This window comes from Capra hircus, chromosome 1 (genome assembly GCF_001704415.2).
Source record: "Capra hircus breed San Clemente chromosome 1, ASM170441v1, whole genome shotgun sequence".
Lineage (NCBI taxonomy): Eukaryota > Metazoa > Chordata > Mammalia > Artiodactyla > Bovidae > Capra > Capra hircus.
Window position 1 is genome coordinate 150,559,636 of NC_030808.1, and position 15,368 is coordinate 150,575,003.

Here is a 15,368-nt window from a genome sequence, read left to right on the forward strand (position 1 = left end):
CCAGGAACAAGCGTGTGTTCACCATGCAATAGATGCTTTAATGCAGGAAAGAAGGGTGATTTGTGACTGAATGGGGATCTGGAATCTATCAATGACCACCCCAGGTTCAGAGGCCTCTTTCCACTCTGGGCCTGAGTCTGGAGACTCCCAGGCTAAACCTGGGGTCCTCCTGCCCTAGATGGGGTAAGCTGGCAAGAAGGCCCCAGAGAGGCCCACACTATTCTGGTGCCAGATGTGCTCAGTCCTTGGCACTCCCTCGCATGAGTTCCCGGACAAAGGAAACCTCTAACACCAAACCCACCCCCACACAGCACAAGTTTCTATTAAACAATCTGAATCACTTTAAAAAAGTGCAAAGGCAGACTCCTGTGTAAATCTGATTTGCCATGCTAGGCCAAGCTTATTTTTTATTACATACATTCTGCATTCTAAGAACTAGTAACTTCATATTGTAAACATTAAGCATACAGAGTTAAAGTTCAAGGCCACATTAGATCATTGATTGTCTCTTGTGTCGTGAATCTTTGGCTGGCCGAGATCAACTCGTAGTGTATAAATGCATAAGTTATATAATTATTATATAAAAAGGAAAAAACAAAAAAACAAACCACTGACTTGCATACTTCATTCTGACAAACGCACAGCGTTCGCGACTCAAAAGGAAAACTGGAGGCTGCCTCGCCCCGACACCCAGGCGATCTCAGACTGGGGTAGCCAAGAAGGCTAGTGCTTACCTGACCCCGTGGAGAGCAGAGCCCCCCACCTAAGGATGAGGTCCTGAATGTTTCTTTTTAAATATCAGACAATTCCAGTTACGGTTTTTCTTTTGATAAACAAACAAACAAAACAAGACAAAAAGAGATGCATGATTTTGTTTCTGCGTTCTCCAACTGCCCGTGCCCCACCCCCATCACGCTGTGTCCGTCCTCCTAACACTGGATTTGGTACAACACTGACCGCACGAAGCCTGACATCCCCACGACTCAGCTCTCCGAAGAACCGACACCATCCCAAGTCCAGTCTTCACGGCTCGAGAAGCTCCCTTCCCAGTCCTTCCCTCCTCCTTCCCCTGTTTCTTCCTCTCCCACCTCCTCCATCTACACCCACGTGCCCTCTCTGCACACACCTGCTCAGTCCCACCCTGTGACACAGAGTTCCCATCTTAGCGTCAAGGAGTTGGAAGCCTCGGGTTGTTCTTCACATCCAATGGCAAGAATCTGGTTTCACCCAAGACAGATGCCGATGAGTTCCGTTAACGGTGTCTATCGATGGGCCACCACGGTCTCCCTCTCCTCTCTTTTCTGCGTTTGATATGTTTCTCTTTTTAAATACAGGTAGTTTTCCTTCCAATGACGTTAGAAATGGCATGTTAGGTCCAGACTGTGTGGTATCTATTGCTTGAGTTTAATCCCCGCTTAATGCACTAGCAGGATTCCCAAAGACTACTCTAAAGGTTTATACACGTCTTCAGAACGTTTTCTTTGGCACTTTGTCCTTATGACGTCACGCTTCTACTTGCAACGTCTTTTACAAGGTCGGTCCACAGATTACCTGTCCGCGTACACCGGTAGCATCCTCTTTATCTCTGTAGTCATGGTTTAGTAAGTCCCTCCCACTCAGAGTCTCTGGATCTCTCCCCCTTGCCCCAGTCGAGCTTTCGCATTTCCCTTGAGGCACTTCTGATTCGTGGTCTCGGATAAGAGTTTGTAGCAATGGATGGGTGTCTACACAGGTGCTGGGAAAGGCCTCTCCCAGGGGCATTAGTAGTAAGTGCCCAGATGCGAAGGCATATGGCTGGCTGGGAGCCTAGCGCTGGGGTAGATCCCCCCTGTGGGTGAATTCCAGTACGGGTTCGGGGCAGCGAAAAAGCTGGATGACGTCACGGGGAGGGCCGGAGGGTGGGGGGCCACAAAGTTCATCTTCTGCGGGTGGGCGTGATAGGAGCCCATGTAGGGCAGGTCCGAGGGGTACTTGTACAGAGAGGACTCCGGGGGGTGGGGCTGCAGGGCCTGGGCGATCCCGTGGAAGTCGAACTTGTAGGCATAGCGCTTCCCGTGGACTTTGGTCATGATGTTCTTGTCGTAGTAGTAGCGGAGGGCCCGGCTGAGCTTGTCATAGTTCATGTTGGGCTTGCTCTTCCGCTCCCCCCAGCGCCGCGCCACCTCGTCTGGGTCGGTCATCTTGAACTCCCCGTTGGTGCCCTCCCAGGTGATGCAGTTGGAATTCGAGCTGTCAGACAGAAGCTCCAGCAGGAACTGCCAAAGCTGGATCTGCCCGCTCCCTGAGGAGGTGGGGAAAGGAAACGGAACATCTGTGAGAACATCGGTGTGCAAAGCCGAGCCCCACTCTTTGCAGCCCCAGGGACTGCAGCCCGCCAGGGCCCCTCTGTCCATGGGGTTCTCCAGGCAAGAATACTGGAGTGGGGTTGCCATGCCCTCCTCCTCCAGGGCATCTTCCCAACCCAGAGTTCTGAACCTAGGTCTCCCACATTGCAGGCAGATTCTTTAGAGCGTCTGAGCCACCAGGAAAGCCCAAGAATACTGCAGTGGGTAGTCATTCCTTCTCGAGGGGATCTTCCTGACCCAGGGATCGAACCAGCATCCCTTGTGTCCCCTGCACTGGCAGATGGATTCTTTACCACTAGCGCCACCTGGAAAACCCCATGCAGAGTTCCTTTAGCAGGCTGTGCGCCCATCCCTCTGGCCTGGGGGCTTTGGCTGCTCTGGTCCCCCAGCACCAGCCCCCTTTCTCCGGAGAACTGCCCTTGGCCGAACTGGAGCTGCCTCAAACCCCTCCCTCCACCCCAGGTAGCCCACGACCTGATGGACTGACAAAGAAATCCAGAGGTAAGGCCCCTGGCCTCAAAGGGGGACCAATTCTGTGATGCTGGTCATGCCCGGGACTTAGCATGGATGGGGTCAGACTGAAGCAAGCTTCCAGCTAAGGTCACATGCACGCACACTCAGTGGCTCAGTCATGTCTGACTCTCTGTGACCCCATGGATTGCAGCCCGCCAGGCTCCTCTGTCCAGGGGATTCTCCAGGCGAGAATACTGGAGTGGGTTGCCATGCTCTCCTCCAGGGGATCTTCCCGACCCAGGGATCAAACCCACGTCTCTTATGTCTCCTCCATTGGCAGGTGGGCTGTTTACCACTAGTGCCACCTGGGAAGCCCAGCTAAGACCACAAGCTTCCTTAATCTCTCCCCTGTCGTCTCCGGCATCCTCTCCCTCGAGAATGTACCCTTCGTGGATCGCTTGCCCAAGTGTGCTCAGCCCAAGCTCCGCATCTAAGGAACCTGGCCTAAGATGATGATCCTTGGTGATGACCAGGCAGATCTAGAGACCGATCCAAGTCCTTTCGGGAATGCAAAGAATTCCCAGGGGGCAGAGTTCAAGTTGGTTTCCTTCATTTCTGACTTCCTTAGAAGAGCAGCCAGGTCAACTTTGTGTTTTGGGGCTGGGAATACTTAATTTTCCTCTTTTGTGAGACAGAAAGCGCCATTATGTGGCTGGCAATAATGACTTAGTACCATTTATGTTGGCTAGGTCAAGTCGAATAATAAAAGTCAGATTTAGGAAATGAACATCGAAAAGTTTATGGAAAAAGTAGAGAATGGAAGTAAACACCGTTATTTCTAACATAACATGGGGCTGGCACGCAGAAAGCCATTCTGTCAAAACTTTTCCTAGAACAGAATTAACCCACTCAAAATGAGGAAGTTTAGAAAAAAAAGTTGGCTATGTCTCAAACCAGATCACCCATTTCCAGTATTTAGGCAAATGCATCATAACGGAAATCCATGTGTTGCCCCTGCGTTGCAACGCCAGTTGGGTTAAGCAGAGTTTTCAGATGAAAACACTGCAACCGTGAGTGATTGCAAGTCCTCCTGGGAGTGGAATGAGGCTTCAACTGAGTCAATAAGATCTCATTTGACTGGGTGTCCACACAGCTCTCTTGAGCCCACTGAGGGTCTAGCGATGCGGCTTTTAGGCTTTATTAAACTCAGAGAAACATCCAGGCACAGCATTCTAACCTCTACTTACAATACTTCAGGATGACTGATGGCTCCCTTAGAGAGAAAAGCATGCACATACCAACTGTCTGACTGTGACAAGGAGAAGCTGAGGTGCTTTAAGCAGGTTTTAGAAGTTTTGAAAACAGGCAAGAGGCAGGTCTTCCATCCCCAGTTCCCAGATACCACCTTGGGCTTGTTACCAAAGAGATGACCTTTTGTTACACTATGAGTAAATACCAACAGATACGATAAAATGATTAAAGGAACTCTGCCAACTCTTCAGGGAATTGATGAAACGTAAAAATCAATTATACATTTGCTTTCTCTAAATCCTGTCCACAAGCTCCCCAGATAAATGGCCCAGCTCATAAATCTTTGTTTCCACATTGGCTGTATGCAGTGGATATGTTTGTGAACCTATCCATACGATAGCATCGTGAGAAAGGTCAGCCTTTTCTGAATACGTTCTGGAAAATTAGCATTTTTTCACTCTAGCAACACATTTGAAATGTATTAACAGCTTGTAGTTCATTGCAATGTAAAGTCTTCACTTTTTGGGGGCCACATATTCAAACTGTTCTCAATCAACTTTCGCTGCCCCCAACATTTCATTAATATGCATTTTTAAAAATACAAAGGGCTGTTTGAGAAAACCATATGGTTTTAGTATATATATTGTAACTAAAGGATCACTACTTGAAAAAAATTTCATATGTGACTTGGGAATAGGGAAAAACATGGATTTTTGATTTAAAACAATCTAACATATGTTTCAATATAAACACACAGAGTTGTTTGAAAATAGATATTCACTGTCAACCTCCTCCCATAGAGAGAGCAATCCCACAGATTTTGTATAAAATACACAGATTTTCCTAAACAGCCAAAATTATACTTGTCATCTCTTCAAACCTTGGCGTTGTCTCTTGGGAATCTGTCGCTCACTCACATCTTTTATAAACGTGTGTAAGAGAAAAATGGCAGAGAAAAGTGTTTGCTCATCGCTCCTGTTTCTAAAGAACTAGTAAGTCGGGGGCCTAAGTTCATGGCTGGAAACTGAAGGGTCAAAGGATGGACGAGGAATGTCTCCTTTGACTATTTTGCCATCAGCCCTTAAGACACAGGGGCTTGACGTCTGAGCCTTTCAAGGGCATATGGGAATAAGACATCTGCAAAGCAAAATTCATCTGCTTCCTTACCAAAAAATAATAGCCATAAATGTAAATCAATTAATGTTGCTGTTGTTTAGTCACTAAGTCATGTCTGGCTTTTTGCGACCTCATGGACTGCAGCCCTCCAGGCTCCTCTATCCAAGAGATTTCCCAGGCAAGAATACCAGAGTGGGTTGCCATTTCCTTCTCCAGGGATCTTCCTGCACCAGGGATGGAATCCCCATCTCCTGAATTGGCAGGTGAGTTCTTTACCACTGAGCAACCAGGAAGCCCCATTGTTTAAGCAGACGTTATCAAATGCAACATTATGTCAAGTTCATTAACTGTTCACTGTGCTATAACAACACCCACTGCCTTCACAGTGTATAGCAGATCTTCTTGCTCTGCTTGAATTCTCAAGGGAGCCCAATATTTGCTGAGGAGTTACAGTCAATGGTAAATTAAACAAGTTATTCATGGCTATAGAATTTCAAAAGCCATTTATTAAATTCTTCTTTTACTGTCAAAACAGTAACACTGTGTGCTAAAGGTGTGTATTAGAAGATAGAATAGAGATCCCCGAAACACGAATACCTAAGATTTAGGTAGTCTAAGAGTGGGTATCTCACCAGGCAAACCAAGTAAAAGCAGAAGCTCTTTTAAAACCAATTGTCCATCCAACAGCCTCATCACCTGCACCTCAAGAATCACCTTCTTTGGAAGAGAAAAACCTCTTTACCTCTCTTTTCTCCTCTATCCTGATAACCTCCTTTGAAACACAGTAAAGAGTAGCTACTTTTGTCCTAGGTTTGTCCAGGGTAATTAACTAAAAGGCAAGATTGGGGAAAGAGGGAATCCAAGCCTGTTAGCTGCCCACTTACAGGAAGGCCCAGTGGGATGAAGGGGCCTGGGGCGTGGCTTCGAAGAAGACAAAAGGCAAGCCTTTAATTCTGGGAGAGGACTGTCGTCTCTGATTCAAAGAAAAGAAGACAGAAGACTGAAGTCTAAAAGGCAGGGGATATATGTATACCTACGGCTGACTCATGTTGAGGTTTGGCAGAAAACAACAGAATTCTGCAAAGCAGCTATCCTTCAATAAAAAAATTAATTAAAAAGAAAAGAAGAGAAACACCGTAGCACAGAAGTACAACCTGGGCAACAGAAAAGGGCGAAACATCTAAACGGTTTATAAACCACAGAGAAAAGCACAGCTGGGAGTGACTCAGCAGCCATGGGGCAAGCAGGAGGGGGGGGTCCCAAGGAGGACCCTCAGCCCCCAGCTGATGGAGGGAGAGAGCTGTAAATAAAGCAGAGGGGGGCCCAGCAGGCACCGCAGGGGCCGACCTTCGGACTTTCTGCAGTAGCTAGAGGTGCTGCAGAAAAACCCAAGGGCACAGCCTGGACCCCCCACACCACGTCAAGATCAGGGCGGCAGGCGTGTGGCCCAGACGGAAGGCTTTGTCAGGGCTCAGGGTGGCTCAGACAGGACTGGTGGGGGATGGGTAGGGGGAGAGGGAAGCATGGGAACTGGAAGCACCCCTTTGGAATCGGCACCGTCTCAGCTGAATCCTGGCTCTGCCTCTTAACGGGACTTGGGGTGGCTCGCCCGGCTGTCTGTGCCTCAGTGTCCCTGTCTACAGAATGGGGTGGTGCAATGCTATCAACATAGTAGTATTATAATGCCACCATGAAGATAAACTCAGTGCATGAGCGCTCAGATCATCTGTCTGAGCTGGAAACCAGGGTCTAACGAAAGGTACCTCCCTTGCCTACAGACAGGAGACACCAAAGGAAACCAACCACCCTCCGTCCTCCCAAAAAATCGCAGGCTGGCAGGACAGAAGCTGGGGATGGTGGTGTTCTCAGGGCTGGCCAGTGTTCCTGGAAGCTGACTAGTACCAGGCATCATTCTGAAGACTTTCCATGTGTTTATTTAATCCCTCGATTCCCAGAACTATGTGACAGCCCACGGCAGGGATGAGGAATCAGAGCCCAAAAGGCTGAGTGACTGATCTTGCTGGAGGTCAGCAAGGGCTGGAACCTGGACTCCAGTCTTGCTTTCAGGCCTGGGTTCCACACACACCTCCATAGCCCCTTTGGGTCCTTTGGCCCCTCCCTGGACCTGCGGTTGGTAAGTCTCAGTAGAAGACTGGACACTCCCACCTCCTATCCAATGCCAAAACATCCCTAACACTGGTCTCTGGCCCTGCCTGGAGCAGGTTCCACTTTCACGCTCACCATTAAAGACTCCCCCATGAGCCCCACGGGAGCCAGTGAACTCCTGTTCCCAGGAAGCACTTTCCTGGACAGGCAATTTCTGTTCATCACAGGAGCCATGGTAAACATCAGCCACTCTGATGGGATGTAAAGGGGCAGTGTCGCTAATATCTGATCCAGGACTTCATAGTGCAAGGACACACTCGTCTCAGCAGGAGAAATGTGGTCCACGCTGCACACCACATGCGTATTTGGGAGGGAGATGCAGAGATGCTGTTATCATTTTGGGCATTCGCATCACGTGAGGTCATCTTTTCATTTAAAAATGGTTTTTAAAGTTTGCATTGTGTGGAGAGCAGAGGCAGCAGTCACAAGTGGTGAAGGATTTATTTATCAGAGACCGGGCAACCAGAACCAAACAGGAAGAAACATTCTCATTAACAGCAGGATAAAAGATATTCTTGTTTTAGGAGAGGGAAGCCCCATGAGTGTAACTGACACACAGCCTAAGGAGAGACGGAGAAAGTGAAAGTGTTAGTCGCTCATTCTTGTGTGACTCTTTGCGACCCCATGGACTGAAGCCCGCCAGGCTCCTCTGCCCATGGGATTTCCTAGGCAAGAATATTGGAGTGGGTTGCCATTCCCTTCTCCATGGAATCTTCCCCACCCAGGGATCAAACCTGGGTTTCCTGCAAGTCACCTGCATTGCAGGCTGATTCCTTATCTGAGCCACCAGGGAAGCCCAATTCATTATAAACTAAGTAAGAGAAGTCTTTATCTTCAAGTCAGAAGTTGGATGTTGGGATTTCCCTAGCAGTCTGATGGTTAAGGTTTTGCCTTCTAATGTAGGGAGGCTGCAGGTTCAATCCCTGGCCAGGGAGCTAAGACTCCACATGCCTCGAGGCCAAAAAAAAAAAAAAATGCCAAAACATAAAACAGAAGCAGTACTGTAACAAATTCAAAAAAGACTTTACAATGGCCCACATTAAAAAAAAAAATCTTAAAAAAAAGTTGGATGTTGCCACTTTCCCTGGACCCAGTGAACACAGTCTTAGTGGAATAAAGCGCAGCCTTGGCTCACGATGCCAGCGCTGCTATTAGGTTCCAAGACATCTTCCATTTTCCCAGGCCAGTGAGTGCTCCTTGCTCTGCCTGCAAGTCGCTCTACCCGCTGTGGGCATCCCCAGGCACTAAGCCCTCTGTTAAGGGGCCACAGCTCTCTTTGGCCCCAAGTCACCAACCAAGCGCCACCTTTATCTGTGACACCATGGGCACAGACCTATATATATTTCACTTCACCCTTCTGGGTGGGTGAAAGGGCCGGCCTGGTTTTGCTTAGTGCTGCTGGACAGGCTCCTGCCCTCTATCGTTAACTGCAGCCCCATCCCAAGCACCGAAGCAGCTGTTAGAATGGAATCCTTCCTTTCCGTTCTCTGGGTCCTCATTCTCCAAGAGCTCCCTCTTCCCTGCTCGCTCAGTGGCAGTCGAGGGGCCAGAAAATATTAAAGCAGGTTTTGGAGGCAGAGAGTTGGGGTTCAAATCTGGCCTCTCTTCTGGTGGGCTGCGTGACCCAGGAGAAGTTAGCTCATTCATCGGGACCTCCGATTCCCCTTCTGCAGGAGGAAGACCATGGTGTTCCGAGACAAGCACTTGCCCAGGCGTGATATGGCTGGGGGGAAAGGGGAGCTATTGGATTGTTATTTCACATTATTGTATGAACATTCCCACAGCGTTCCAGCTTCCGCCCTTTCCCCCTTTCTAATCTCTCCTGAACGCTCCTGCCAGATTAGTCTTCCTGAAGCCTGACTGATAATCATCATCTCAAAACACAGTAATGTTTTTTATGTGACTGGTTATGGATGAAGGTGGAAGACGAGAGTGAAATACTGGCTTAAAACACAACACTCAAAAAGCTAAGATCATGGCATCCAGTCCCATCACTTCATGGCAAACAGATAGGGAAAAAACGGAAACAGTGGACTTTCTTTTCTTGGGCTCCAAAATCACTGCAGGTGGTGACTGAAGCTATGAAATTAAAAGATGCTTTCTTCTTGGAAGAAAAGATATGATAAACCTAGATAGCGTATTAAAAAGCAGGGACATCATTCTGCTGACAAAGGTTCATGTAGTCAAAGCTACAGTTTTTCCAGTAGTCAAGTATGGATGTGAGAGTTGGACCATAAAGAAGGCTGAGCGCCAAAGAAGTGATGCTTTTGAACTGTGGTGTTGGAGAAGACTCTTGAGAGTCCCTTGGACTTCAAGGAGATCCAACCAGTCCATCCTAAAGGAAATCAATCCTGAATACCCATTGGAAGGACTGATGCTGAAGCTGAAGCTCCAGTCCTTTGGCCACCTGATGCGAAGAGCTGACTCACTGGAAAAGACCCTGATGCTGGGAAAGATTGAAGGTAGGAGGAGAAGGGGAGGACAGAGGATGAGATGGTTGGATGGCATCGTCAGCTCAATGGACATGAATTTGAGTGAACTCCGGGAGACAGTGAAGAACAAGGAAGCCTGGTGTGCCGCAGTCCACAGGGTGGCAGAGTCAGACAGGACTGAGCAACTGAACAGCAATGGAGGCAGCTGCAAATGGAAGCTGAGCACCGGCGTAAGAGCAGCCCCAGGAGATGCAGCCGCCAGGCGGGCGCCGAGGAAGCCCGTGTCCGTGGAAGCTCCTTGCGAGTCAAGGAGAGCATCTTGTTGCTCCTTGCATTCACTTATTTGGCAAATAATTTTTGAGCACCTGGTCTATGCCTGGATTTAATGCAATAAACAAACCAGACCCGTTCAATTCTCTGCTGTTTAAAAAATATTTACTGCACTAGTTACCATTAACTAAACTTCAGCGTCAAAGACACAGAACTCCCAATGATGATATTTTACGTTCTCCAAAGTATAGATTCCCTTGTGGGGATTTACACAGAATCTACGTTTTCCCGTTTCTAACCCCGTTTTGGCCTCAATGTTTAGGAAATACACATTCCGGCTGGGATTTCCAACATGCCTGTGGCATCTTGGCATCTGACGCTGCTGTTGAGAATATGCAGCGTGTGCTGTGCGTTTCTGAAGTGGAGGCCAGCACAGCTGGTTCTGACCCGAACACACACAAATCAAACAACCTGGCTGGCACCGAGGCGTGGTGCCAGGTCACAGTCCTTGGCAAGGGACAGGCTACAGACGGACGATGAAAGATCCGCGCTTTCTTCTGGCACCTGAGTTCAGACATAGGCCATTTACTGACCACAAGCCCACGTTTGAAGCCTTACGGTTGTCATTAGGTTCTTTTTTTTTTTTTTAAGATATTATTTTATCTGCTGTGCGAGGGGCTGAAGTGTGGTCCTCCTCCCCGCTAATTCATATGTAAGGTTTGCTCAGTACCTTGGAATGTGATATCATGGCAATAGGACCTTTAGAGGGGTAATCACGGTAAAGTAATGTCATTTGCATGGGTTCTAATCCAGTTTGACTAGCGTCCTGGTAGAAATGGGAGTTTGGGCACAGAGATAACATACAGAAGTAAGGAGATGCAGGCAAAGACGGCCATCTGCAAGCCAAGGAGAGGTCTTCTTCTTCATGGCCCACAGAGGGAAAGAACCCTGACAACTTGATTTTGGACTTCAGACCTCTAGTACTTCCCAGGTGGCGCTAGTGGTAAAGAACCTGCCTGCCAATGTGGAGACGTACAAGACTTGGGTTCGATCCCTGGGTTGGGAAGATCCCCTGGAGGAGGGCATGGCAACCCACCCCAGTATTCTTGCCTGGAGAATCCCCATGAACAGAGGAGCCTGGTGGGTCGCAAAGAGTCAGACACAACTAAAGGGACTTAGCACACACGCATGCCTCTAGAACCAGGAGACAATAAATGTCTGATGTCTAAGCTCCCAGCTTGTACTTGGTCAGAGCAGCCCTAGGAAGCTGAAACAACTTGGATTAGGTACGGATGCTCTTTGCTGAAGCTAAATCTTAAAGTTTATAACCCAACCCTTTTATTTGCCATTTAGGCAAGTAATCCAGTGAAACCTACAACTTAAATTTGTTCAGTGGAAGGGATTTCTTTGCCCATACAGGTTCAACATTCAAAATCGCTCCTGCCCAAAAGATAACTTTGTAAGAGCAAAACTATCAGCAGTGTCTCACCTGGATTTGCAAGGCGGCTACTTGTGGGTCCAAGAATCTGGTAAGGATCTGCGGCAAAAAGAAAAGACATGATTGGGAGCAGGTGGGATGTAACTGCAAGAATGATGCTGACCTGCTGGTGTTTTCAGATTTTAGAGCTGACAATGCCTCTCACATCAAAGTCCCCCAGCACGACTTCCTGTATTAGAGACGATGTCACACGGATCTGAGACAGGCTTCGAGGTAAAGATCTCCTAGCTGGTGGCTGAGCTCAGATTTGGTCTGGGGTTCCTGACATCCAGGCCAGGCCTCTCTCCAACCCAGAACATAAACAGGGCAAATGTCCTCAGTCCCCCACGGTCCCCAGGACAATATTGGCTGTGTCGCTCAGCACGCTGACAGCAGAAACATTCCACTGCATTTCTGGGCTGATGTTGTTGTACGTGGCCTGGAAGGCAAAAGTCAAATAATTCCCAGGACACAAAGAAGCTGGGTGCAGATGGAATGTATTTTCCATATTTACTGCATAGATTTTGTAAACGGTTTAGCAAAAACTCAATCATTTCCAATTGAGTAGACTGGTAGTTTGGGGCCCATTTTACATATGGAATAGTCCTGAAGAAGACAAAGGAATATTAATTTCATTTAGAAAGTGACACATTTTAGAAAGATGCCGCCAGACCCACTTCTTCTTTTATGACCATCAAGAGGCTCCCTGAAACATACCTAGCTGAGGACGCTGGTCTTCAGTTTTGGGCACTGTGGAAGGAGACGGCTGAGCAGCTGAAAATCCAAAAATGAAAGAGACAATCAGCCATAACTTGTGTTTGACTACTAGATTTTGGTGCTGCTGTCCATCATTCCACCAATTATCTTGGTTATGAACACGAGAGTCCTGCTCTTATGGTAAGAAGCATCTTAGGGTAGGGGAAATGTTTCCTTTTTAACAAAATCAAATGCAAACATAGTAGCAAAACAAAGGCCCTCTAACTTATTTAAAAAATTTTTTTTGGTCAGTCCAGGTTCGATGCATGATACTGGATGCTTGGGGCTGGTGCACTGAGACAACCCAGAGGGATGGTACAGGGAGGGAGGAGGGAGGGGGGTTCAGGATGGGGAACAAGTGTATACCTGTGGTGGATTCATGTTGATGTATGGCAAAACCAGTACAATATTGTAAAGCAATTAACCTCCAATTAAAATAAATACATTTATATTTTAAAAATTTATTTGTGCCCCATTTTTTCCAAAACTAAAAAGAAAATTTGAGATGGTTTACGAAACAAATGAAAATGAATCGCCCTCTAAAATAAATAGATAAAGGGGAATTACTAGGAAGATAAAATAAAGCAAGGAATACTTTAAACATGGCCACGATTGGGAAATGACCTGGTGTTTAACCCGTACTCAAAGCATCCCATGAGACATGTATTTGTTCATGTGGAAATACATCACCTTGTTCACTTCTTTCTGTTAGAGAAATACGTCTAACCCCCAAAGAGCATGAATCATTGCATTTAAAGATCCGTTGCACTTTGGGGCCAAGGGACACACCTGTATGTTGAAAAAGCACAAACTGGCTAAAGAAATGATCATTTACTCCATCAAGAGTTACCCACTGCCTGGTGATGAGAGGGTTCAAGGCAGCAGGAACCAACATCGTACCTTTCGACTGGGGGGCGGGGTGGCCGTGGCTGGTCCAGGCGGATCTCCTGGGTGGTTCATAAGGTAAATCTGTAAAGACAAATAAAATGACTAAAAGATCAATGATGTGACTTGATAATAGCTATTTTGTATGCTTTTTAAAGTTTGTGTTTATTAGAATAATTGAGAAGACCCAGTGATCCAAAGAAACATTCAACCTGGGTTTCATGAGATTTATGTTTTATTTACAAAAGATAACTATCTTTTATCAATCTAACCCATTTTCACTCATTAATCTGAAAACTCCCATGGACAGATTCTCTTGGAGCTGGTGGACTCCCCTAAGATAATTCACTACAATCATAGTCAAGACCACATCAAGTTTCTTACCATCTATTTGTTTCGCTTCCAGCTTGAGCTGACTGAAGTCCATTACCCCGTTATTACGTGCATGACCTGTCTAAAACACAGCCTGAGGTATGGATGAATGAACTGATACCTGCTCGAGGCCTGACCCTAAATCCAACAAATGGCATTGGTGTTCCTTCCTCTTCTTCCTTGGAAAAGAGTACGGCCTTCTTTATTTGCCACCTGCCTCTCTCAGCCACCCCTCATTCCCCCTCATCCACTTTTATTAAATCAGTCTTAGGGGACTAGCTCTTTTTCTGTGCAAATGTCTATTTTTTCTCCTGCTCCAAATGAATTTAGGATTTCCCTAAAAGGAATCACATGAAGTCATCGGTAAGACTGAAACAGTATTGCCCCCGCAACATATTAGCAGTGGTCACAGAACTGAAGTATATGCCAATTTTTTTTTTTTGTATTTATAATGTATTGTCACTTGTCCCATAAACCTTCATCACGCCTTGCATACGCGAATTGAATAATTATATTTTGGCACCCTCAGTGCAAGCTCTGTTATGATTGTGACTCTAAGTCGGTTCAAGTTTCCTTTAAAATATATTCCAGAAATGTTATTATGCATGCTCTCATTGACTGTGCCCATGCAAGCTATGACACAGCCACTTCACATCTATGTCTTCTTGGATTGGGAGGTCTTGGTTCAATGCCAGGCGTCACTGGGCCAGCTGAAAGCCATACCCAGGTCCTGGAGCAGGTGTCCTACTGTGAGACACCTGGAGGTGGCTATAAACTCTCAAGTGGAGAGATTTTAAACTTGGTTCAAAATTGGCCATTTTGTGGGTCCATCTTCAAAAAGCTTCACTATGTTGCAAAAGCCATGTCTCTTTCCATTTTCCTATCCCAGAGAGACAAGCAATGAAATGCAATGTGAAATCCAACACAGAATTGCCCTAATTTATTTGGTCTGTTTGGCTACGACCATCTCGACTGGTGTGGTCTGTGAAATCCTACTCTCCAGAGCTTTGGTTGAGTTTGATCACTTTCTCTGCTGCTGCGCCGCACCACTCCCTCTCCACTGGCATTTTTGTATTTTGGGACTGGAAGAGTTTCCCACCCAGTCCCTTGGATTCTCATTTTTCTGATGGTGGGATTACACAGGGGAGTTAAATCTGCAGCTGCTATCAATTTACCACTAAATTTCAACTTACATCGCTGGGGGCATTTGCACACGGATTTTCATCGAGTTGCATTTGGCCTAGAAAATGGTCAGCCAGAGTTTCAATTTGAGAACTGTCTCAGAAAGAAAAATCTAGGAGGGCAATTGTAACAGTATCTTAGCCCACTACAGGAGCAGACAGTCACACCGACAACAGGGCTTCTATCTACAGAGCGAAAAAGCAAGAGAATCCAGAAATATGTTCCAGGTCCTTGTTCCTCCACAGACCAGCAGTACTGGTAACCTCTGGGAGCTTGTTATAAACGCAGAATCTCACTCTAGATCTACTGAAGTAGAATCTGCATTTTACCAGATATGACCTGCAATCCCACTCCTGGGGATATGTCGGGAGAAAACCAGAAGACACGTGCACCCCACTGTTCATAGCAGCACTGCTCACAATAGCCAAGATACGGAAGCAGCCTAAATGTCCACTGACTGACAAACGGATAAAGAAGATGTGCTACACATGCGCAATGGCATATCGATGCTGTTCAGTTGCTAAGTCATGTCTGACTCTCTTTTGCAACCCTGTGGACCATAGCCCACCAGGCTCCTCTGTCCCTGGGACTCTCCAGGCAAGAACACTGGAGTGGGTTGCCATTTCCTTCTCCTGTGTAGGTATATATATGTATATATACACA

The 15,368-nt window shown here is 46.9% G+C and overlaps 1 protein-coding gene across 7 annotated transcripts in view; it reads right to left on the minus strand.

The window, feature by feature from the left end:
* The window catches only part of ERG (ERG, ETS transcription factor), a 322,032-nt gene continuing 307,035 nt past the window's right edge, over positions 372–15,368 (minus strand). For all 7 annotated transcript variants that reach the window (XM_018052860.1, XM_018052858.1, XM_018052850.1 and 4 more), the window contains 4 exons: positions 13,167–13,235; positions 12,228–12,284; positions 11,523–11,570; positions 372–2,281 (listed from right to left, as the gene is read on the minus strand). In XM_018052860.1, coding sequence (XP_017908349.1) covers positions 1,761–2,281; positions 11,523–11,570; positions 12,228–12,284; positions 13,167–13,235 — 695 coding nt within the window. In that variant the 3' untranslated portion in view covers positions 372–1,760. The remainder of the gene's footprint in view (positions 2,282–11,522; positions 11,571–12,227; positions 12,285–13,166; positions 13,236–15,368) is intronic.